The sequence below is a fragment of the Clavelina lepadiformis genome, chromosome 6 (assembly GCF_947623445.1).
Source record: "Clavelina lepadiformis chromosome 6, kaClaLepa1.1, whole genome shotgun sequence".
NCBI lineage: Eukaryota > Metazoa > Chordata > Ascidiacea > Aplousobranchia > Clavelinidae > Clavelina > Clavelina lepadiformis.
This window is the reverse complement of record NC_135245.1, coordinates 350,102-375,749: the sequence shown is the minus strand read 5'-3', so window position 1 is coordinate 375,749 and position 25,648 is coordinate 350,102. Positions and strand designations below refer to the sequence as shown.

The window sequence follows — 25,648 nt, the reverse complement described above, 5'->3', positions numbered from 1 at the left end:
TGTTTCGTCTGAAGCTTCTTTGACGTCATAATAACACGAAGGGCGGAGAGCAGAGAAGCACAGAAGGCTGCAGTGTTGTTTCAAGTAACAACTGGACATATATTGAGATGTTGTAAGATTAAAAAGTAGTTGCATTGCAGTTAAAAGACCAAGGAGGTTCATTTGTAGTGAGGGACAATTGCTAACCCGGGTCGACCTTAAACTTAAAATTAATTTTTACCAAGTCTACCGGACCAAACATTTTTGGCTATCACTATTTCAACAGAAAACAAAGTTAGGTTCGAAGCCATCTTTCACAGTTTCCTGCAAACCTAACTCTAAATGTTATAACATAGTAACCTAAACCTTACCCAAATCTACATTCTAACCTAAAGCTAACTTTAGCTAAACCCTGAACAGATAAAATCAGCTTTTGCCCATTCTCCTAACCTAACCGCCTAAGGACTGCGCGACCTACTTGTGGTGAAAGAGTCAAATCCATTTTAAAAACATTTTGGTGATTAGTGAGGCAAAGAATGTTTGAAGAAGCTGTAATGCCTTTAAAAATCTTTATGTTTTCACGTGTAAACGAATGTGATGTCATAGTCGAGGTTTTGATCCTGAAGGACAACGCTGCTGGCTTCCAAAGTATCTATAACTTGGGCGTCTGACACAAACTTTATTTATTTTAGTTTAAGGACAAGGCTTGTTAGTTTGATGCATTTTTTTGGTGAAGCAGAACCACAGCTGTTTGCGTGTAACAAATCTAGAAGAACGATTTAATTTGTTTTCGTTTTAATTTATTCTGTGACTTGTTTATTTCCTTGGTTACCATGGCAAACAACACGCAACAACTTGTTACCGTGACAACCACTCATCCTGCGAATGAGATTAAGAACAAACGAATCATTTTTGGTCTCGGGGTGAGTGATGATGAATAGTCGGGTCAATATATGACATTTTTGGCTTGAACCCCAAAAAAATTCCTACAAAAGGTTTTTCAACGGTTTTTTGTAGTATTTATCATCAAGAATAACATATTAAAAATCTAGGAGAAAGAGAAATATTTTTGACATTTTTTATTAAAAAATTTTTTAAAAAATTTAATTAAAAAAATTAAAAAATTTTTTTTGACATTTTTTATCAAAACAGTCACCTGAAATCAATTGTTGTAATGCTTGGTTGTTTCCATACATTCATGAACGTACTTGGAGCAATAGGCACACTTATGGCAGGAACGGGGCTGAAGAGGATTCTTGAAGAAATCTATGGAGAAAACGCTCTTGTCCATATGATGACTGGGAAATCCGTCCAACGGGCATTCCGTGGTCATCTTCTCGTCACTAAGTGTTTGAACCAAATGATTGTGTCTGAAGTATTAGATGATCATCCGAACTTGGGGTCACTTGTAGATAAGGCTGAAGACATCTATGAATCGTCAGTAAATGGCGAGTCAAATTTGGATAGTGCTGTAGCATCTCATATTCTTGTCAGTTTGAGGGAGGCGTTGAGCAATAAGAAAACTGAGTTGCGTGGAAGATCTAAGACCAGTCAACTGTGGTTGTGCTATCAGTGTATGGTTCGGGTAGCGCGAGTACTAATCGAAGCGGACAGGACAGGCAATTGGCAGATGCACCTTCGTGCAGTTTCTAACTGTTTACCAATATTCGCGGCTGCAGGGCACTTCAATTACCTGAAATCTGCTCACTATTACATCCAAGAAATGAACCAACTCCCGAACCGACACCCAGAATTATCTCAAAGGTTTCAACAAGGATACCATGTTATCCGTCGTTCGAATCAGTTTTGGGCAGGTCTCAGCGCAGACTTAGTTATTGAACAGAGCATGATGAGATCGCTGAAGGCGTCGGGAGGTTTAACGCGTGGAACCGGCATGACAGAAGAACAACGATCCTTGTGGACAATGTCGACTCCAATCACGTCTGAGTACAACTATGCCATGCAGGAATTCAATACACTCTCCTACACAACAAGCAAACAACACAATGAAGTAACACAGACTAGGGTTCAGAGAGACAGTTCTGATCTTGCAAAGCTGAAGACATCACTGGCTGGTTATGTACCTTTTTCTCAGGATCAAACCCTGAGGAATATTGTGAATGGTGTTGTAGCCGAGGATGACGTTAATGTACATGAATTCGAATCAGTCGGAAGGAACATTATGGACAAAATGATTGGACAGTCTGTTTTCTCAATATCTTTTAAGAGGAAGGATAAAGCCAAGACATTTGGAAATGTCTCATTAGTGAATTAGTGAACCTGAAAGAACGATTGACCCAGGTTTGCTTTTTCAACGTTTCCTAGTTGTTTCACAACTAGGGGTCTTATCTCTCGAATATATCTTGAAGTATGAACTGAGTCCGTTCCCTCCAGCACTTTTTGAAGCAAGGAAAGTGCTCCGGAAGCCTGACAAGCCTCAACTTGCGAATGCTATCACAGACTATGGAACCAAGGCAGTTAGGGAAATTCGTGAATCCATAGGAGACACTCCACCAAAAACTCAACACTACGTCATAGATGGAGGTTCACTACTACAGCGGCTACCATGGAAGAGGGGAGAAACCTACGGCTCCATTGCACAATCATATGCTGAATTCACAACTCGGCGTTATCAAAGGGCAACGGTTGTTTTTGACGGGTACCTAGGAGAACCGGCAATCAAGGACAACACACACCAGAGGTGTGGGAAGAATGTGCATGCAGTCATAAGGTTTACGGAAGAGACAGTGTTTGATGGAAAGAAGGATGAGTTTCTCTCAAGGGACGTGAACAAACAAAAAATGATCGACCTGATCAGTGAAACACTTCGGGGTAAAGGCTGCAAAGTGATCAATGCCCCAGGGGATGCTGATGTTCCGATTGTGAAGGCTGCTGTTCTTAGTGCAGTGTCACACTCGACAACGTTGATTGGAGAAGATACAGATCTGTTGGTCCTGCTTCTTCATTATGCGCAACAAGCAAACAAAGATCTATATTTCCGTTCCGAGAAGGCAAATGCTGACAAAGTGTATCATATAAATATATGAACTGAAAATGGTGATGGGTGAAGAATTATGTTCCCAGTTACTTTTTCTACATGCCTACCCTGGATGTGACACAACATCAAGAATCTTTGGTGTGGGTAAGAAATCTGTCTTTCACAAGCTGGTGAAGGGTGATGCTACTCTGAAAGACTGTGCCAATTACTTCCTTCTTCCAAAGCAGACAGCAGCATCCATTGTGAACAAAGGTTGTCAAGCGATGGCTGTGATTTTTGGGGGCATGCGGACTGACTCCATTTACTGACGATTCATAGATGTCTTCAGCCTTATCTACAAGTGACCCCAAGTTCGGATGATCATCTAATACTTCAGACACAATCATTTGGTTCAGACACTTAGTGACGAGAAGATAACCACGGAATGCCCGTTGGACGGATTTCCCAGTCATCATATGGACAAGAGCGTTTTCTCCATAGATTTCTTCAAGAATCCTCTTCAGCCCCGTTCCTGCCATAAGTGTGCCTATTGCTCCAAGTACGTTCATGAATGTATGGAAACAACCAAGCATTACAACAATTGATTTCAGGTGACTGTTTTGATAAAAAATGTCAAAAATATTTTTTTTTTTTTTAATTAAAATTTTTAAAAAATTTTTTAATAAAAAATGTCAAAAATATTTCTCTTTCTCCTAGATTTTTAATATGTTATTCTTGATGATAAATACTACAAAAAACCGTTGAAAAACCTTTTGTAGGAATTTTTTTGGGGTCAAACCATATATTCACCCGACTATAAAGAAACTCAGCGAGGAGATCGCTTGCTCTTGTGGTTTTGCTTGACGTCATTTCAATACCAAGTAGGCAGTAACAGTGGCGTAACCAGTTAGCAGGAAAGTATGCGGCCGCTGTTATCTTGGCTGTGCATGTGAACAGCAGCTGAGATAATGTCGGCCTATGATTTGCAGTGGAAAGGCAAAGAATGTTCGTTTGAGGAAAACTGCAACAGAAATTTTTTAAAAATTTTAAATCGCGTTTTCATGTTAGAATAATATGATAATAATATGGTCGAAGGATTGTTATTGTGCTTAATATGCCGGTATCGCTCTTATTACTTGCTTTGTATAAGGCTTTTTGACACGAGTGCATTTTGTAATTGTAGGTATTTCAGTAAAGCGATCTAATTTGTTCTGTGACTTGTTAACGTCTTCGGTTACCATGGCAACCAACACGCAACAATTTGTTACCGTGACAACCACTCATCCTATGCAAGAGATTAAGAACAAAAATGTCATCTTGGGTTTTGGGGTGAGTGAAAATGCTTCACGGAAAAGTGAGTTACTAAGTTTGTTGATCGGTAGCTGACTATCTTCAACTCTATGCAGGTCGTGGAAGTGATTCTTGGCGCGATCAGCATCGCTTTGGGCGCGTTCTTATGTGTAAAGTTTGGTTATTCCTCGATACTTGGGCAAGGCATCTGGTGTGGAATATGGGTGAGAAGATGTTTATGGCTAAATCATTGGCATGGTCGTAACTTACCATGATGTGGTCCTCAGTTGGGCAGTTGTCTTCGTTTATTACAAAACAATGTCGCTTGCTGTAGATTGCTTCGCCAATTTGTATTTATCTTGTTTATTCCTTAAACAGGTCATCGTCGCTGGATCGCTCGGTATGGCTGCAGGCAGGAAGTCAGCCGGAGTCAGACTGGTAGGTTTGTGTGTAAATGACGTCAATGTTACGTAAGATATTCGTTTAACAACAAACATTTCAAGAAATAATTTTGGTTGTCCGTATTCAGATAAACGTGCACATGGGATTTAGTATTTGGGGCTCAGTGGCGGCCGGAAGCATGACTTGTGTCAGTGGATGGTACGCCGCTTATTTCCCAGTCATACTTGGTATACAAGACACTTACACGTATGAAACTGTGGCCTCTGATTTTTTGGTGAGTTGCAAGCACATGTCGCCTTGATGTCAGTCTGCATAAACTAAATGCCGACCTTCCAGCTGTAACATAATTTATTATCATCTACTTTAGTATAAACTCCATAACTTGTGCAAGTGCCTTAGCGCTTAAACTAAAAATTAATTCGTATTTCCAGGGAACTGTTGTGTCCATCTTCACTGTGTCTGCTGTCATCGGCTTCATCGCCTTCATCCTGCTGATTGTTAGCGCCGCTTACTGCTGCTGCTCCACTCCTTATAACTGCTGCTCATGCTGCTGCGCTCAGGTGAAGAACTTATCATTGTAACTCATGTTCTTGTAACTTACAAAATATGACTACCTGTGTAACTTTATGCCCAGGATGTTTTCCATTATATCTGCGCAGCAATTTGTAATGAAATATTGTTCTTGCTTCTTCACAGTCTTACGCACAGCCCCAGCCCATGCAAACTGTCTACACTCAACAGACATTTGAGCCAGCTGGTAAGTGAAGTCAGGTTTAGATGTTTCTTTCATCCTACAGTTGATATATTTCTCAATACATGAAGTCATTTTACACCCATGTGCCTTTCGCAGACAACCAAGCCACCCTCTATCCGTCCCAGTACCCAACACAAGCCAACCAGCCCCAAGTTGCTCCTGGAAAATACGCCCCACTTTATAAAGAGGCTTAAAGTCCTACGTCTGTTATCTGAAGCCTTCTTCTCACTATAACATTTGTTTGTGTTCTGTAAATGCACAATATTTCTATGAAAACAGTCATAATCACAATGTGTCTTTATTAAGATTAAGACTGATGATGTTTTCAAATTTATATTTCAAACCAACAAAAAGTTCAAATTCTTGGCTGTATAAATCGCTTTTTATGTTGGTTTTTGGGAACCGCAACTTGTACAGAATATTTTTGTGCATAAACTTCATTTCTTTGAAAGAGCTTTGATGTTTCCTGGGTCTCGCAGCAATGAATGCCATGAATTCACTTTTGCTTTCCTTGAACTGAATGCGCAGCTTGCAATAAAATTTGTAAATTGGAAAATGCATTTTTAGTAGATTTTTTTAGTTTATTTTATATTTTTTAGTTCCAGTAAGTACCTGATTTGCGGCTATTATACGATTCGCTGCATGAACAACAATAGTTTAAAGACCTCGTGTTGGCCACTTAAGCTCATTTAGCCCTGTTACAATTAATTTGTTTAAAATCTTTGTGTTGTGGAAATTTTTACAATCTAAGATGAATCCATCATCCGGCGAACAAGAGAAGGAGTTTAGGTCCCTCGCGACCAAGCACACAGTTGGATGTTTACCAAGATGGAAAAATTGTCTAATGGCTTGGGATGCAGACATCCAGTGATGATAGGCAAGGTACCGTTTATGACATTGTCGATATGTTAGGTCTATGCAATGTGGTCCTGGATAAACTCAACGAACAAATGGATCTTGCTGTACCTGTTTTGTCATTGTCGAAAGTTTGTCATTGCCTATTTGCAGAGAGTTGAGCAGAATTGACCAACACCGGTTCGAAAGCAACGAAACCGTGCCCAGGCCACCCTGGACCGAATGAGAATGTCCGGTAGGTGGGAGTCGTCGTCGGTGGCTGCAGGCAATAAGTCGGCTGGAGTAGGACTGGTAGGATTGTGTTTGATGACGTCAGTGATACATAAAATATTTGTAACGTGAGAAATATTTTACTAAATAACTGGGCTTATCTGTTTTTCAGATAAACGCGCACATGGGCTTCAGCATTCGAGGTTCGGTAGCGGCTGGAAGCACGGTTTGTTTCTGTGGACATCAAACCTCATTGTACCCTAAGATACTGGATGGGCACTTTACACTTTTTCGGATGAAACCAAACAGGTCCCGTCCAAATTCCTGAATATTTACAATCACGTGCTGCTTCATACTTTGAAGTTGTTAAGATTCGAGAATGTGACCCCAACCTTAATAACGTAACATGATTTATTCACCTGATTATTTTAATTCAGTAAAACTATGAAAATTTACCGTTGTCTTCGCACTTGAGTGTTTCGACCTTTTCTCATTGTTCAGCTTCAATTGTTTATGAAAGGGTCGGTCATTAAGTTTTATTCTTGATCGCTTGTGAATTGAATTTAGACCGACATAGAATTATATTCAAGCATGTTCTTCTCGTAATTAACATCTGACAAACCCGCGCATTTTTTGTGGACTTCTTGGCGACCAACTTATCCGCCAAGAAGGAAAAGTTGTTGGCGAAACATCTCAGGCAGTTGATTTATGCTGCTATTAGTTATTGCTTATATTAGACCTGAGTGGCATGATATGACATAAAACTACAACCGATGAAAAGGCTTCACTTTCGGAATTCTGGTATTTTGTGAAAAGTGGAGTCTTAGTTTCTACTCCTTTGTCTGCTCTGGCGCGAGCAGTAGCATCTGCACCAGGGACCAGTTCTTAAAACTTCACTACCTTTGATGCTTTCTAAGTCTCACAGTGATGAAAGACAAACCAATAAAATGTTTTTAAGAACTTTGGATTGTGAAAGTTCTTCCAATCTTAGAGCTGTGTCAATTTAAATGGTGTACTTTGTATGAATTTGCCGAACCAGCGTCCAATATCTGGCGCTCAGTTGTTTGATTCAAAAAGCCTCTTATAATTGGTCAATCGTGCATTACTGAAGAAACATTAAAACGACTGTCCGACGAGCTCACTCCATTCGCCCAAACGAGTTTTCCAACAGTAACTCTTCATTGGTCTGACACGTGCTTGACTCCATATTTTAAGACCAGCCAACTATAGGTGACGTCACATCGTCCGCTCTCTGCACAGTTTTTTGAAAATGGTTTCGTCCATAGCTCGTTAACTAAACAGAGAAATTTCGTTATATTTTTGGAGTCGGCATGTTTTTATTCATTTTTAGAAAATAAGTTGAAAACGACTTCAGTTCCCTCCGAGAAGCAAGCGACGAGAGATCACGTGAGTTGAACCAACGCCGATGCTGATGTGAACGAAATCATTCATTATTTATCATTCTACGGCTCTTGTTAAGAAGCTCATTCTACTGAATATAAAAGAAATTTTTTAGCGTAGTCCGTTGTCATTATTTTATTCTCTTGGCATAAAAGCTGCGCCCGCTTGTATCCTATTTTAGCAGCATTAAGGTCAGATCAGATCGACCGTCTTTCGAAAACTGTTTTAAGTGTAATTTAACAACAGTTGATTTTTTAGCCCTGGGTTATTTCCAATCTTCGCGTTTCTTCTCGCAGAGTTCGTTAAAGAAACAAAGCGAGCAAATGTTTTTATCGCTGTTTCGTCTGAAGCTTCTTTGACGTCATAATAACACGAAGGGCGGAGAGCAGAGAAGCACAGAAGGCTGCAGTGTTGTTTCAAGTAACAACTGGACATATATTGAGATGTTGTAAGATTAAAAAGTAGTTGCATTGCAGTTAAAAGACCAAGGAGGTTCATTTGTAGTGAGGGACAATTGCTAACCCGGGTCGACCTTAAACTTAAAATTAATTTTTACCAAGTCTACCGGACCAAACATTTTTGGCTGTCACTATTTCAACAGAAAACAAAGTTAGGTTCGAAGCCATCTTTCACAGTTTCCTGCAAACCTAACTCTAAATGTTATAACATAGTAACCTAAACCTTACCCAAATCTACATTCTAACCTAAAGCTAACTTTAGCTAAACCCTAAACAGATAAAATCAGCTTTTGCCCATTCTCCTAACCTAACCGCCTACGTGCTGCGCGACCTACTTGTGGTGAAAAAGTCAAATCCATTTTAAAAACATTTTGGTGATTAGTGAGGCAAAGAATGTTTGAAGAAGCTGTAATGCCTTTAAAAATGATGACTTCCAAAGTATCTATCACTTGGGCGTCTGACACAAACTTTATTTATTTTAGTTTAAGGACAAGGCTTGTTAGTTTGATGCATTTTTTAGGTGAAGCAGAACCACAGCTGTTTGCGTGTAACAAATCTAGAAGAACGATTTAATTTGTTTACGTTTTAATTTATTCTGTGACTTGTTTATTTCCTTGGTTACCATGGCAAACAACACGCAACAACTTGTTACCGTGACAACCACTCATCCTGCGAATGAGATTAAAAACAAACGAATCATTTTTGGTCTCGGGGTGAGTGATGACTTTCAACTGATAGAGCCGGTTATTAACTTCCATGATTGTTGACTGACTGTTGTTGACTATGCAGGTTGCGGAAGTGATTCTCGGCGCGATCAGCATCGTTTTGGGCGCGGTTTTATGTGGACAGTTTGGTTGTTCAACAGTACTAGGTGAAAGCATCTGGTGTGGAATATGGGTGAGAAGATGTTTATGGAAAGATTTTGTTATGGTTATTATTGACGGTGGCGTGGCTTCTTAATTGGTACCTGTTTGTACTTTATTGCGAAGTATAGTGACGTAGGTGGCTGCAGAATGCAGATGGTGCGGTCGATTTGAATTTATCTTGTTTATTCCTTAAACAGTTCATCGTCGCTGGAGCGCTTGGTATAGCAGCAGGTGGCGAGTCTGCCGGAGTAGGACTGGTGGGTTTGTGTTAGAATGACGTCAATGATACGTAAGACATTTGTCACAATGAAACAATCTTACTAAATAATTTGGTTGTCTGTATTTCAGATAAATGCGCACATGGGCTTCAGTATCTGGGGTTCGGTGGCGGCTGGAAGCATGGTATTTGTCAGTGGAGTTTACGCCTCTCTGTACCCCACCGTAGTCCAAGCGCAATATTCTCAAGAATTCAACTCAATCAATGCCGATTTTCTTGTAAGTTGCAATCTTGTTCATTTGATTTTAACCAATCTCTTAAGATGGAACAGGTATTTGTTAAATTATCAAAACGTAAATATATAATTTGTGACTCGGGCATTTCTCAGGGAACTGTTGTACCCGTCCTTTCTGTGTCTGCTGTCGTCGGCTTCATCGCCTTCATCCTGCTGATTGTTAGTGCCGCTTACTGCTGCTGCTCCACTCCGTATAACTGCTGCTCATGCTGCTGCGCTCAGGTGAAGAACTTATCATTGTAACTCACGTTCTTATGCTAAGTGTGACAAGGTGCGTAGTTTGGTACCTTTACCATCCATTTGTGACAAAACCTGTTCTTGCTTCTTCACAGTCCTACCCTGCTCAGCCCCCGGCCATGCAGAATGTCTACACTCAGCAGACGTTTGTGGCGGCGCCAGCTGGTAAGTGAAGTGACGCTTAAACACGGATTGTTGGTCTGTGTTGGCTTCAGAAAAGGTTTGTCAATTTTTAACTGAGTGTGTTTTTCAGACAACCAAGCCGCTCTCTACCCTCCCCCATATCTAACACAAGCCAACCAACCAATCCACGCTGGGCCTGGACAATACGCCCCGCTTTATACAAAGTCTTAATGTTTTGCACCTTCGTTTGAAACCTTCTACTAACTAACACATGTTTGTCTTCCATAAATGGAGAAACTCTCTGCTGAAGCAGAGAAAAGCACAACGAGTTTATCTATGACCTAATTTATCCTTATGCAGAGTCGTAACCAAGTCATTAAACTCCAGTTGCAAATCAAGTCGAGTCTTTTAGTACAAGTTACTCGACCGAGTCAGGTCGAGTGGATTAATATTCGAAAGCAAACAAAAGTAAAAACACCGTTTCCATCAACCACAAACGTTTAGGATTATAATAAATTTACTTCATTAATTGGCTGCAACGTGCGCATTCGTAGACAAATAAAATCATTTTAAGTTAAATTTAAATGTAATCTGACCAAAGAATAGAGATTTGTTTTATTTTAATGCTGAAACGTGATCAAAAAGACCTAACTCGAGTCAAGTCGAGTCACTTCAAACGATGACCCGTTTCAACTTAGTCATTTTTGTACTTTCTTAGAAAAGGACTGGAATCAAATCAAGTCATTCCAGCTCTGTCCTTATATATCTGTATAAATGTCACTTTCGACAACATTTTGAAAGGTTTATTGTAACCAATTAAAATCCTTGAAAACTGAACATTTCGTGGCATTTGGACCAGGTCAGGGAGCGTTCATTGCCTCTTATTGTTCTGTTCGTGATGCCCGTTGTTTGAAAATAAACTTCTTTTGTGTCAAAGTTCATGATTTTGCTGGTTCCCAAGTGATAGGCCCCGACCCAATGTTCCCTCTAAGCTGCGCGCGTGCGCAAATGCGCACTGCTGACACAGTTTTCGCGCACAGAAAATCTGTGCTGCGCACAAGAAAAAAATTCTACCTGAAGTGAAAACAAAATAAACGCATAATAGTGGCCACAGTGCGTACGTGGCACGTCTGATGTTGCTCACAGTGGTCCAAGGGACCGCTCAGGGAGTTAGTATGTTTGCTCAGACTCGTGAAGAATTAGAGGGAACATTGCCCCGACCATGAATCGACTTTTCTTTATTACTTTGATTCTTCTAGTGGTGAATTCTAGTTGGGGAAAGTACCATGAAAACACAATTGCAACCGGGGTAATACAATGCGCATGCGCAATCACAACTCATATGTCGAGCTGTCTGCACTTGAATCAGGTCGATCGCTGATTTTACTTGATTAGGAAAGGCACCATGCTGCCACCTACTGACATTATTATAACAGCAATGGTGTTCACTTGGTGGCGATAAAGTTCTGTGTTTGACAAAATTAATCTCTTCAATATTCCCACGAGGTGGCAGCGCCATCACAAGAACAAACCTGTCGCGAGCAACTAGTTGCATCAATCTTAGCACTGAATGACGCAATTGCTTCTCGTTTCCAATGACGACAGCAAACTGCAGAGAACGCTATTTACAGCGGAGGGCAGCAGGGAGAGAGACTATCTGTTTGTAATGACGTCAATGATGTTCGTTATGACGTAATGTTCGACAATCTCCCCGTCTTGCCGCTACCGTTGCTTTCGTCGACGTTTTAACAAATACACTTGCTGCTTGGCCGCTGGAAAGTTCTATACATTGGGTTCGGGAGGTTTGGTGCGAACTAAATTGTTTTGAACTGTTGCTGTTTTCGAGCGAACGAAGTTCAGCATCAAGTCAAACTGAACGAAGGTTCCTCCTTTTTGAAAGATTCAGATAAGCGCTGAGACAGATCAACTTCAAGCCAAACAAACAGATCAGACAAAAATAGCAAAATACTTGAAATTGCGCGGTATTTGCGCGGACCGAATATTTGTTAGATATTAACGTTCGCGTCTCTATGTCAAACTAGCTGCCATATGATGTCACAATCCCTAGGGTTATGACTCTTTCCTGCTTAAAACAACCCTTAAAATGACGTCATAATAACGATCTCGAGGGGAGGGAACGGGTCTCGTTAATAAAGAGAAAAAGCTTCTCCTCATCAGGAAGAGATTTGTCTTCGTCAGCATTTTGTCTTCTTTATACTTTACAATCTGTATCCAGCATCCATTTATTTAAACTTTCGATCTGATGAAGGACATCAGCATGTTCGAAATTTTTTAGCCTCGATAAAGTTATATATTTACCTGCAGTTGGTTTGTTTTTGGCAACCTCGTGGTACTTTTGTTTTTGGTCTATTGATTTGGCTTGTAATGTGTTGCAACAGTGACGTATAGACATGATGACTTGTCGATGAAATCAGTCCAATTCAAACCAGGGGCGTATTCCTGATTTTAATGAATTCTAGAATGTTAAGTTTTAAATGTTGATTGTCGAATTCTTGAATATGGCTGAAACGGAAGTTTTATCACTTTCCAGTTGAAAGTGGGACAGTGATTTGTTGGCAATAGCTTTCACGTAACGTAGTAGTTTATTATTATAATGGGAAATGCATCATTGTGTTAACATAGAACTTGTCATGTTCTCACTTGTATGCGAGGGTGATTGGCCGCGTAATGTTTAAGTCGTCCGTATTTCGAAGACTGTTTGGGGTAGAATTTGGAAACAGTTGTTTTTTGTGCCAGGATGTTTCAAAGCAACGTTTCCTTTCTTCTCTCAGCTTCACTTAAAGAAACAAAGCGAGCAGATCGACTTATTACTTCCCGGGTGAGCTTGCTTGACGTCATAATAAGAGAATGAGCGGGAACAGCAGACTTGTCAGGTAGCAGTGAAGCACCGCAGTTTCGCTCCTTGCTTTTATCAGCTGCAGCATGTGGCAGTGAACTATGGGCGAGCAGGTTGGCTGATCTCAGGCCTAGTGGAAGTTTTGAAATGAGGTGGGAAGAATAACTCGATTCAAAAGGAAGCAGACGAGTCAAACTAACCGGTGAAATATTGACAATATCTTTGAGGCCTTATTCCAAGAAAAGCAAGGAAATACAGATAGTGTAATGTAGGCAATATTAAGCGATGCGCGTGACGTAATCATAAATGTGGAATCGTCAGTAATGACTAATGACGTAACGGCTGAACTGTAAGTTGAAATGCTTTTAAGTAAGCTGCAAATTGTCAAGATGTTTGGTATGTTTTTGATTTTCATAGGTAATTAATAACGTTGCTGGCCTGTAGCTGATCACAGTACGTAGCGATTCTAGGCTACCAGCGCGCTCGTTATTTGTTCTAATTTAGAAGTAAGAGTCGTTAACGTTGATGTGCTTGGTAGGTGAGCCATCACTGGCTGGTTGTGTGTAACAAATTTAACAGAAAGATCTAATTTGTTCTGTGACTTGTTAAACGTTTTCGGTTACCATGGCAAACAACACGCAACAATTTGTTACCGTGACAACCACTCATCCTGTGCAAGAGATTAAGAACAAAAAAGTCATCTTTGGTCTTGGGGTGAGTGATCTAACAGATCTCATCTCATCCAACATATTGAGTATCTGGCATCCATGATTGTTGACTGAGTTTTAAATCAACTCTATGCAGGTCGTGGAAGTGATTCTTGGCGCGATCAGCATCGTTTTGGGCGCGGTTTTATGTGGACAGTTTGGTTATTACTCGATACTTGGGGAAGGCATCTGGTGTGGAATATGGGTGAGAAGATGTTTTTGTAACGAAAGTTCCACTCGTAGCATTACTAGTCACGACGTCGATCTTTGTTGCGCAACTATCTGTGCTTTATTTCAAAATATTCTCGCCGCTGTAATGAACTTGCATTTGTCTTTATGCTTTGAACAGTTCACCATCGCTGGAGCACTTGGTATGGCTGCAGGCAGAAAGTCGGCTGGAGTAGGACTGGTAGGTTTGTGTTTGATGACGTCGGTGATACATAAAATATTTGTAACATGAGAAATATTTCACTAAATAACTGGGTCATCTGTTTTTCAGATAAACGCGCACATGGGCTTCAGTATCTGGGGTTCAGTGGCGGCCGGGGTCATGGTTTGCACTTGCGGCTCTTACACTGCTTTGTTTCCTTTGATATTGAATGCGCAAGACGCTTACCCATATCAAATCAACTCGGTGCGTTCCGAAGTTCTGGTGAGTTGCAGTCATTGTGTTGCCAGGAATAGAGGATTGAATTAGAGTAAACTGCAGTCTTTTTAACGAAGCATGAAATTTTAAACTGCATTGATTTGTCCACCCATGTCAGGGACCACGAACTTTGTTTCAACACTGGCTTAATACCCGTGATTGTGATGTAATAGCCGTGATTGTGATGTAATACCCGCGTAAAACAACCAGCACTGGCCGAGATTTCAATAAGATTTTTGTCATCACTCTCGGACACGAACCAAAGCAATCGATCCGTTTTGCTTCCTTAGACCTAAAACAGCGAAACGTGTCCTGGTATATCTTAGTTATTCTTTATTGCAACAGCTTATGGTGAAGATTAGGAACTTGGCACGAGTTCGAACTTGAACCTTAAGCCTCACTCTACTAAGGTACCATCAGCAGCCTATTTAGAGAGTGCATCAAAAATTCAAAGCGCATGTAGTTGCGTTTTGATTGTTTCGCGCATTTGACGCACACTCACACAATGGAATTAGTCACGCTTGCGCAGTCATGAAGACCAAGCCAGCCGACGAAACACGCGTCGAAATCATCAAAACAAAATAAAATAAGAAATAAAGCATTAAATGCGGATGTTATCAATCACATTGGTGTGTAACTTGAAGCGGTGCATGTGAGACGTTCCTAGACTGCTCGCATGGTGACACGTGTTGCAAGCGAATGTCATCATACCAGTAATCACTGTTGACACGTCTTGTGAGAGGATTCACTTATTTGTTCTTGTACAAGTTTGTCTTCGTTTCGCTTCTGCATAAAATAAACCTTAAGTACCAATTTTTTTAGGGCTATGTGGAAACACCGATAGCGTTGGGCAGATTATCCGGCTGCCTGGTATCAACCAAACACCAGTCCAGTACTTTTCAACTTTTATCAACTTGCAGTCCAGTTTTCAGTTGCACTTTTTGTCTGGAAGGCGCTAATTTAGATCAATAAATTTTACCGACAATATATTTTAGTCACGTGATACAAATGAGTCAAATTAAAAACCATCTTTTTCAAAAATTGTTTGCATCGGCACTTCACAATATTCTTTTTGGCATTCATTTTGGCCGACTGGTTAAGAGAGGCTTGGCTCGCAACGTTTTCAAAACTCATCATTTAGTTTTGATACATTTGGCGTTGTACGTCGTCAAAGTAAGTTTTATTTCATCTGCTTCCACTGTCAACGCGTTCTCAAGTCACCAAACATGGCGACCGAAGCCGAATTAGACGTTTTTAGCTGAAAACAACAGAGTTTACTGCAAAGTTTCGAGCACAGTCATACATTTTAGTTGCTTTCATTATAAAACCGACAACTGTTAAACGATTGCGCACGTAACAAAGGGTATCCTCACTTTAAATTGTTCCAATGTTTAATGCGATGCGCAACATTCTGTGTAAAAGGTTCAAGTGAAAATCTCTGTTCGAAAAAAGTGAAGCGCTAGGAATAAAGTGATGAAGTGTTGAAGAGAAACCATTTGTCCTGATCCCGTGCCCGGTAAAACCACTGAAGCAAGCACGTGACGTGAAAGTGGAAATCCCCGCAATAGTCAGAATTGTGTTAATTCGTGCGCTTTTAAACGCATTGGGATTTCCCTGAATCACCGAAGAAGAAATCCTTGAAGAAGAAGATTGACATCGACAAAACGACCTGATATTGGTCCAAGCAAAAGTCACATTTTACTTTAAATACGTTGTTTCTGTTTGTAACAACGTTTTGTGTTCAACTCAATTTTTTTTTTCAAATTTAACTTGTCTGTAGTTTGGTGACCCCGATTCAATATGACGTCAAGCGTTTCCTGGCGATCTTGAACTTCATCGCGTCCCCTCCAATTAGGTCATGATTTATTCATAAAAGTTTGTTCGTGTGCTTCGTGCTTTACGCCATCATGCAATCGATTTAATTTCTGCTGCTACAGCGTAGCTTGAATTATGATGGAGTTGTGTGCTCTTCACAATGGGGTGGAAGAAATGTGTTGGTTTCAAGCAACTTGACTACTATCTGTAAAGAAAAACATTTGTCTTTCTCAGGGAACTGTTGTGCCCATTCTTGCTGTGTCTGCTGTCATCGGCTTCATCGCCTTCATCCTGCTGATTGTTAGTGCCGCTTACTGCTGCTGCTCCACTCCGTATAACTGCTGCTCATGCTGCTGCGCTCAGGTGAAGAACTTATCATTGTAACTCATGTTCTTGTGCCACGTGCTGTTGCATTCAACATGGTTTACATCAGGACCTTGTAGTCATGTCTAATGAAATATTGTTCTTGCTTCTTCACAGTCCTACCCTGCACAGCCACATCCCATGCAAACTGTCTACACTCAACAGACATTTGAGCCAGCTGGTAAGTGAAGTCAGGTTTAGATGTTGCTTTCATCCTACAGTTGATATATTTCTCACCACATGACGTCATTTTACACCCATGTGCTTATTGCAGGCAACCAAGCCACCGTCTACCCGCCCCAGAACCCAGTACAAGCCAACCAGCCCCAAGTTGCTCCTGGAAAATACGCCCCACTTTATAACCAGGCTTGAAGTCCTACGTCTGTTATCTGAAGCTTTTTCGGCAATCGTATTCTGTGAATGGACATAGGCCTTATTTTTATTGAAGTAATGACAAGCTCAATGAATCTTAGTTATCATAGAGAGACAGCTTTGACACCTTAATATTGAGTCCCTTTTAAATTGGTAAATCACTGAAGAAATTCAAAATACGGCGAACAATGAAAATGCTTGAAATACGTTGCTCAAAGCTTCACAGTTACAACGCATCCGCTTGAGGTGATCTATGGAACGTTCGCTGCTTCCTTGCACGTGTTTATATTCATTGTTTGTACATAAACGTCTTTCCATTCGTTACAATAAACACTCTGCATGTCATAAAGTTCATTCATAATCTTAGAAACTGTTCGGATCTCACAATGATAAACTTTTCTTCAACTACTGTTAGGTTTCATGTTTTCTTTCTACTTGAGATTCACAATCTGGATATGGAGCGATACTTAACTTGTGTTGTAGAATTTCATTACAAGTGATGTCACAAAGATAGAATCGGCTCGAACTCCGGCCATTTCTTTGTTTGCTAATGTTGATGCACTGTACCGCCACCTATCGAGTTTAATATCCCTACAAAATTCCTCGCTTGGTGGCAACAAATTAAATTAGAATTTATTCGAGGTAGCGTGATAACGGAAACTTAATCATGATGGCACAACTGGTACTGTTTTTTTCAAATACTCACGACGAAGTAGAAAGAATGACATCAATTTCTACTCGATTATGGGTGGGGTGTAAAAACGAGTTTGGACTTTCAATGATTAGTGACTCTCACCAACGATTAAAAGTCGGTTTTTGTTTATAGCCTACTCTCTCCGCTATTCTGAGTTAAAGTTTCCTTACAAGAGACTTCATTAAGGGGCCACACCTTAAATATAATAGTTTTTCCTTATTGATGACGTCATGTTTAATGTGTTAGAAAATTTTTGTAACGTGTCATATGAGAGAACAGTTTTGAAGCTTTGTTCATTGTGGTTGTATCTGGCACCTAAATATTGTCTCCCTGCACCTCGACAAAATTATTCATATTTTTTGACGATATTTCATTTTATACCCAGGAACACCACCTTTAGTAGCCTGTCTATAACACTGGGTGTAAGTATTGTAAGGGTGACGCTATTTTAACATGGAATTCTGTTGTAGTAACCAATGCAACATTAGTTTGGGTTTAGGAAATTACAATTTGACATTTGAACAAAGACAGTTTGAGAGAAAAACTTTGAAGCGGAAATAGCGATCTAAGATGAAGATGATCTTTAGGTTGATGCCAAATGATAATAGGGCAAAGTCACGTGACAGGAATATTACTTGACTTTCTTCAGCCAAACATGCAACCCATTGGCATATTTCAGGCAAATTTATTGTGTTGTCTTCTCTGTGATATCTTAGACGTGTTTGTGACAACTGGAACCTAGTGACGTTATGTTATGCCTCGGTTACGAAAATATGATGACGTCATTTGCTATCAAAGTCTTTTGTTGTGGTTTTACATTTTAATAAACTCAAGTAATAGAAAATAATAATGACTCAAGTAATAGCACACACAAAACTAGGCAACAACTTTTTCTTGGCGATTATTAACATTCCACGGGATTCGACAAAGAAATGTTTTAGGAAGCGTTTCTCTCGTTTATGTTTCGTTTCTGCATTTTCGGTTCTCTCTAGTTTGATTCCTTTCAATGAACTGAATGCTTTGATAAGGGACATCATATAAATACCCAGAGATTTGATCCTTCTCTGTTTAAAACGTTCTTATATCACAAACATAACAATGCAGCATCGCAGAGATAAGTTGGTTACGACCTGTGTATTGGAGCAAAAACATAATTTTTCTCGCTTAATTGACACCGCTTTGATGTTATTCGAATGTCTTTGATTTTGTTGCCCTGTTTATCTTATGCGGTTATGCCTTTGATGAAATTAATTAGTATTGGCGCCTTTTAGAACTTGTGCACTGTGACGTCATAATTACCATCCAAGAAAACGGGGAGGGAATTTCTATTAAAGAGAGAAAGTTTTATTCCATCAACCACAGTAAAATCCTGTATTTCATTATCAAAATTTATTTTAGTAAGAATTTCGCTAAATTTAGTGGACATAATTGGACCTGCAATGTGTTGCATCAATGAAGCAGATATGAAATGAAATGAAGGAAACCAACAGATATGAAATGAAATGAAATGAAGGAAACCAACAGATATGAAATGAAATGAAGGAAACCAACAGATATGAAATGAAATGAAGGAAACCAACCAACCAATAATCTTGTCTACTCAATGCAATGATCTGCTTTCTAGGTTCAATGACGATATGAAAAATGGAAAATTGTTCGCTGAATTCTGGAAAGTTCGGTTCTCAACTTAACCTTTCGCAAATATGTTCTTTGTACCTGTATACACTATATGACGTATACACGAGCAAATGTAAGTTTAAAAAATTTTTACCCGAGCGAAAGTTAATAATTAATTGACAATATTTTGAAAATCTTCTACCTGAAGCGTTTCCTGATGTTTGTTATAATTTGCTGCCACACTTCCGTCCAAATCCAAAATCACGTGGTTGCTTTTCACCCACCTTCGCATATCGATTGTAGTGGGAAGATGTTTCTCGACTTCCATTTCAACGATTGGTCTACTCGTGTCTGGTGTGAACTTTGACCCAGCACCGATATTGAACAAACTCAGCTGGGGCAAGCGTGAGGTGTTTCCCCATCATCATCATCATCAACGTAATTGAAATTGTTATTATCACCTGATCAACAATCTCGAACTGACAATCCTGAGTATTAATAAGCTCAGGGAAATTTCTCGAAAGAGCAGTGTGAATTATGACGTCACAATGAAGGAAACACATGACGTCGTCAAAACGTGTAATGAAAATATCAGCGATCGTCACGTATTTGCATAATATTAGAATGAAAGAGCAGCTAATTCTTAAACTTACCATCGCAACATTTCACGCAAACCAAGTAAGCAGACTTAGGAGGCACGACTTGCTGACCGATGGTGCTAAGTTGGCAGAATTGGTTTAAAGCGAATGTTTGTGCGGCTTCATGTTTAAAACAACGTGGATTGAGTGAATGGTTTATTGAAGTGATTCGTGCAATGATACTTCCCGTTGTTAAAGACTAACAGAGTAACAGTTAATTGAGGAGAATTATATGCAAATTAGCTGGTCACGAGTTAAGCTCAACTTGCTTTGCAATTTCGATCTGTCTTGAAGCAAAAATCAACTTGAAATCTAAGACTTTCCACACAACAACGCAGTCATGCAAGCGCTTAAGCAGAAAACGCTTTAATGGTGATGTTTAGAATTTGTCGCGCTTTATATAAAAAGAAAGAGAATACAATGCTCGCGAAGAATCAAAAGCGTCTCTGTGCAGTGACGTGATTTGCTGAATGAAAACGCTTTGTTTGGTGCTCCATTAATTAATCATTTTTAATCAGTGGAAATTAAACGTCATTTCCTGTTTTGTGAACTGAAGCTTATTCATGGATTGTGAGATCGTTTTTATCATCTACTGATGTCTATTCTCAACTTCGTAGTTATCGAGTATTTGAATATTGGAGAACGAATATTTTATCACTTTCCAGTTGTAACTGAGAGGGGATTATTCGTCACAAACCTACGCAACTGCCTACAACCGCATTATTACGTCATACATACTTTATAGCTCGTTTGCTCAATTTCAAGAAAAAGTTTTATGAATAACAATGCAAGTTGTGATTTGTTGGCGATGTTTTTCTCACGTGACAGAACTTTTGTTTGTAATGGGAAATGCATTTTTGTGTTGGCGAATGGTATGTAATGTCCTCACTTGTACTCTAATGTACAGTCGTTGGCAACATTACAGAAAAGTCGGATTGTTCGACTTTCACAAATTGTTTTCAGCCAATTTTAGAAACGTTTAACTTTTTTAGCCTTGGGTCATTTCAAATTAAACGGTAACCTTTATTTCTCCTCGCACCTTTAGTTAAAAGAAATAAAGCGACCAGGTCGATGTTAATCGCTGCCTCGGGTGAGTTTGCTGACGTCAAAATGTGACAAAGAGTTAAAAAGTTATGTTCAGCAGCAGTGGAGTACACTATGGGTGGCTGCTGTAAAGCTGGTTGCGCAACGAGACGATTACTGAGATATCCTTCAACAAACTTGTGAATTGCAGTGGAAAGTCAAAAAAGACTTCTTTTAGTTTGAGAAAAGCTGCAGATGATAGAAAAGTTTAGAACTGTTCGTGAACTTATTGAGTCTAGACGAGTCGTACTTCTTTGACAAAGAACTTGACAAAGAAAGAAAGAACTTGACTTCTTTGACACTTTATTTGATTACAACGCTGTCAGTTGGTGTATATAGGAGCATACTTTGCAGGACCGGTAACTTATTTAATGATAATTTCGAATTCTTTAACCGTGAGCACTTTGCATAAATTGCAGCATTATAGTCCATTGTGTTCACTAAGCAACGAGAATTTGTTTTTAACTTTACACTTTCTTAATCACCATGGCAACCAATACGCAACAATTTGTTACCGTGACAACCCATCATCCTGTGGAGGAGATTAAGAACAAAAAAGTGATCTTTAATCTTGGGGTGAGTGGAAGTCTCTGACGTACAAACTCTTAAGCGACTGGAAGACTGATTTGCTTAAGCTTCATGACAGTTGTGCTTTTAATCAACTTTAACAGATAACTGAGGTGGTCTTGGGCATAATCAGCATCGTTTTGGGTTCCGTTTTATGTGGAAAGTTTGGTTATTCCTCAGTACTTGGGGAAGGCATCTGGTGTGGAATATGGGTGAGAAGATGTTACATAGTTTCTGTTCATTCCTGACTGAGTCTCTAAGACTCTAAGACTAAGTGGACATAACATTGAGCTCTGTTTCGCAAATAACGCTCGTTTATTGCAAAACAATGTCGCTTGCTGTAGATGGTTTCGCCAATTTGTATTTATCTTGTTTATTCGTTAAATAGTTCATCGTGGCTGGAGCGCTCGGTATGGCTGCAGGTGGCGAGTCGGCTGGAGTAAGAATGGTAAGTTTTTGCGTACATGACGTCAGTGATACGTAACATATTCGTTTAACAATAAACATTGCAAGAAATAATTTTGGTTATCCGTATTCCAGATAAACGTGCACATGGGATTCAGTATCTGGGGCTCAGTGGCGGCCGGAAGCATGACTTTTGTCAGTGGGTGGTACGCAGCGTTTTTCCCGGTCATACTGGAAAACTCGTATTCTTCGGATATCCTGGTATGTTGCAACTATGTGTCGGTATAATTTGTGGTTTTAACTTGGGCATACTTAAGTTTAACTCGGGATGCGCCGAATCGAGAAAGAATCAAAATATTGCACAAGAATGTCGGCCAACTTATTTCTTCTCGCGAATTCGAATATTGCAGAAGATTTCGGGCGAATTCTTGGTTTTGAAAAAACCAAACAAACAAGCAAAAGGAAAACGTTGAAGTTTCTACTTGTTAGTTACTTGTTCCACATCGTAGACGGTGGAATGTTTGCAAATGTTTTGCATAAATGAGAAAAACAAGTTTATTTCTATCGTACAACTAACTTATATAATGTGGAAACTTTAAGCACGACTCCCTTTGTCGTCAGGATCTTTGGTCAAGTGCACCGAGCAAAGTTGTCGAGATCAAATTCGATTCGGATTTACAAAAGTGATAAAATCTTTTATTTGTATTCTCACAAATTGGAATATTTATCAGTTTGTCGCATCGCTAGTTTCAGCATATCAGGTGATTTGTTATCGCCTTGAGAGCTTGACATTACAGTGACCGATGTCATTGCGTTGCAATTTCAAGTGACTCAAGTTTTGTTGTTGGACCCGACTCGGTTCATCGGATGGGTTTAAGCTTGTCTTGTTTACATTTTACACTTCATGCGTCATTTCCTTTAATTGGCAACGTGTCTGCCAGACTTTAACATTTATCGATTAAGTTTTATTGCTTTCAAAGCAAATGATAAAGTCAAAATTGTAGATGAAATGTCAGATAACGTTTCTCGAAACTAAACTGGACGCTTTACCGGAGTGTTATATTCATACGCGATATACAATCAACGCTGCGAGTCCATTAATTCGGTTGTGGATTTTGATCATGGATTAGATAGATTCAAATACATAATTGTCGTATTTCCAGGGAACTGTTGTGCCCATCTTCGCTGTGTCTGCTGTCGTCGGCTTCATCGCCTTCATCCTGCTGATTGTTAGTGCCGCTTACTGCTGTGGCTCCACTCCGTATAACTGCTGCTCATGCTGCTGCGCTCAGGTGAAGAACTTATTATTGTAACTCACGTTCTTATAATATTAAAAGACAAATAATTAAGAAGAAATTCTTACTCGATCCGACGTTTTTATACTAAGCGCCATATATAGCGTGGATTACCCTAAATCTGCAATGAGCAATATCCAATGAAATATTGTTCTTGCTTCTTCACAGTCCTTCCCTGCACAGCCCCCAGTCATGCAGAATGTCTACACTCAGCAGACATTTACGTCACCAGGTGAGTATTGGTCAGAGTCGTTGTTCATCTTTTGGCAGCGCCAAGTTTTTATGTAAAATCATGTTCAACGCACATTTTGCAGGCAACCCAGCAGCCACCTACCCGCCCCAGTACTCTGTACAAGCCAACCAACCTGCTCATGTTACTCCTGGGAAGTATGCTCCATTTTATAACGAGGCCTAAAAGTTTTCATATTCTCTCTGAAGCCTTGCACTAACTATAGCACTAGTTTCTATTCTGCGGAAAATTTTCATTAAAGCTGTGAAGAAAAAATCACAATGCATAATTATTACGACATAAACACATACTGTAATGCTTTTAAATTGCCCGAGGAAACAAACTAAAGAATTTCAAACTATGATGACTGGTTGAAAGTGATATGTATATTTCAAAGTTAAAGAGTTCAAATTTCAAAGGCGTTTGTAGGAACATTGCGTGTTCATTTACCTGATGTTACCGCCACCTCGTTTCAGCCAGTGTATGGTGTTCGTAGCTTTGTACATAAACTTTATCGGTGGGTTCATAAGTCCGGATATTTTCTGGTTTATGAGATGATAAATGTCTACAATGACTTGCTTTTGTGCTTTTTTAAGCGAGCGCGTAATTCCACAACGTCTAATAAAGTTGCTCACTGCACGTTGTAAGTAAGTTGGTTAAAACCACTCGAGCCTGTGTCGGAAAGTTAAAGAAGTTGAAGACTTTTGATTAACTGTGGTGAACTAGAAGGTTATTTCGCTACTTGCTAATGTTCAGTAAAACTGGTTTATTGTTCCTCTGCAAAGTTTGGAACATGCCTAAAATTTCGTACCGGTTCACAGCAGTTTGGGTTTAGCAAGTTTTTTTAGCATTAGCAAGATGGCGTTACAGTTAACTTTTTTTTACCGCAAACCAATTAGACAGCTTGAAACAAAAGTTTGTGTTGTGCTATAGATGATAAGATGTCTGTGCTTTGTGGAATTAATTTTAGTAAAACAATCTTTCAAAAACCTTTAACCAGTTTATTTCTGTAATTGCATCGACGAATTATTTTCGTTTGCGCCATGCTGCCATTGGCCGGAGACACAATCATAGAAATGTTTCCACGTGCTGATGACAGAGTAACAAAGTCTCCACCACGTGTTTGACAACCGTTCTCATTCCTTCGAGTGAAGCGGCGAGGTGCGTTGTTTCTTGAGGCGACTTCACAATACGAGGCAAACTCGTCAACTTACCGTTACACTGAGCTTCTCCTGAAAGGCGCAACATGCTAATTTTTTCCAGTAGTGACAGTAAAGTACAGCGGATGACATTTCATATGAGCTTATAATTACGTGAATGCAAGTTGAAAGCAAGGTTTAGATGACGTCATAAGGTCATTTTATGTTGTGCTGAAAACACAATGATATTACTGTGTAGTAGGATAAGTGATAAAGGGATGATGATATTTAAGTGTGGGCAGTTTGTGACTAAATGACTTATTTCTCATCGTGGTGTTGAAATCAGTTTTATTTGAGGCCAATCAACGACAAACCCAGCTGAGCAAGCACGAAGCATTCTTTATAGCGTTGAATCTGCGCTGTTTCCAGCCAACATAAACGGATCAGGCCAATGTACGTCTGTCGTGGGTAATATTGGTTTGTTTTATTTAATTCTATTGGCCAGAACCTTGAAGATAACTGTTTGCTATTTATCAAAATTAAGAATATAACTGTAGGTGCTCTGTGCTTATGCATAACGACAAACACTTGCAACGGGTCTTGGGTTGGACACAGCTGGTTGAAACCGATCTTCGCGGTTCTAGAATCGATTTACTTTGTCTTTAAATCGACAAAATCACCGAACAAAACTTTGTTTCAGATCTTCAGCTTATTTTGCTCTTTTTTAAGATATTAAAGCCATACTTCAACAGATGGCGCGTCTAGTGATAAGTTGTATAAATTCCTTACGGGGCATCGTTGAACAAGATGCACTAGACTAGGTCAACTGTTCCTTGCACGGACGTCGGTCGCATGTTCCGGAAAATATAAAGAATGAAAACACCAGAAGTTTGAATTGTTTATTGCTCCATCACTCAGCCCTTGTCTATGACAGATGAATCAATTGATCGAGAGTGTTTGGTGATGCGAGCCACTATGTTCTTTGTACCTGTATACACTGTATGACGTATACACTATATGACGTATACACGAGCAAATGTAAGTTTAGAAACTTTTTACCCAAGTAAGAGTTTATAATTAATTGACAATATTTTGAAAATCTTCTACCTGAAGCGTTTCCTGATGTTTGTAACAATTTGTTGCCACACTTCTGTCCA

At 39.6% G+C, this 25,648-nt stretch overlaps 3 protein-coding genes across 6 annotated transcripts; all 3 read left to right on the top strand.

Moving 5' to 3' along the window:
• The first annotated feature begins 693 nt into the window (after positions 1–693).
• LOC143461930 (uncharacterized) lies at positions 694–10,462 on the top strand. Of its 4 annotated transcripts, XM_076959879.1 has the most exons (8): positions 3,699–3,837; positions 4,140–4,285; positions 4,363–4,470; positions 9,390–9,449; positions 9,541–9,687; positions 9,798–9,926; positions 10,037–10,106; positions 10,195–10,462. In XM_076959879.1, exons 2-8 carry the CDS (start codon positions 4,196–4,198, stop codon positions 10,293–10,295), a joined length of 705 nt encoding a protein of 234 aa, XP_076815994.1. In that variant the 5' UTR covers positions 3,699–3,837; positions 4,140–4,195; the 3' UTR covers positions 10,296–10,462. The 4 variants fall into 4 exon arrangements, with proteins under 4 accessions (XP_076815996.1, XP_076815997.1, XP_076815994.1 ...); XM_076959881.1 differs by lacking the exons at positions 3,699–3,837; positions 4,140–4,285; positions 4,363–4,470 and adding exons at positions 694–902; positions 9,116–9,223; XM_076959882.1 differs by lacking the exons at positions 3,699–3,837; positions 4,140–4,285 and adding an exon at positions 695–902.
• A 2,923-nt stretch (positions 10,463–13,385) lies between these two features.
• LOC143461932 (uncharacterized) lies at positions 13,386–17,465 on the top strand. Its single transcript, XM_076959883.1, has 7 exons — positions 13,386–13,635; positions 13,726–13,833; positions 13,978–14,037; positions 14,128–14,280; positions 16,324–16,452; positions 16,570–16,633; positions 16,727–17,465. The coding sequence occupies exons 1-7, from the start codon at positions 13,546–13,548 to the stop codon at positions 16,822–16,824; spliced, it is 702 nt and encodes a 233-aa protein (XP_076815998.1). The 5' UTR covers positions 13,386–13,545; the 3' UTR covers positions 16,825–17,465.
• Positions 17,466–21,253: 3,788 nt separating this feature from the next.
• Positions 21,254–23,991, top strand: LOC143461934 (uncharacterized). The gene is made up of 7 exons (XM_076959886.1): positions 21,254–21,432; positions 21,528–21,635; positions 21,812–21,871; positions 21,964–22,089; positions 22,992–23,120; positions 23,292–23,355; positions 23,438–23,991. The coding sequence occupies exons 1-7, from the start codon at positions 21,343–21,345 to the stop codon at positions 23,536–23,538; spliced, it is 678 nt and encodes a 225-aa protein (XP_076816001.1). The 5' UTR covers positions 21,254–21,342; the 3' UTR covers positions 23,539–23,991.
• Positions 23,992–25,648: the final 1,657 nt, after the last annotated feature.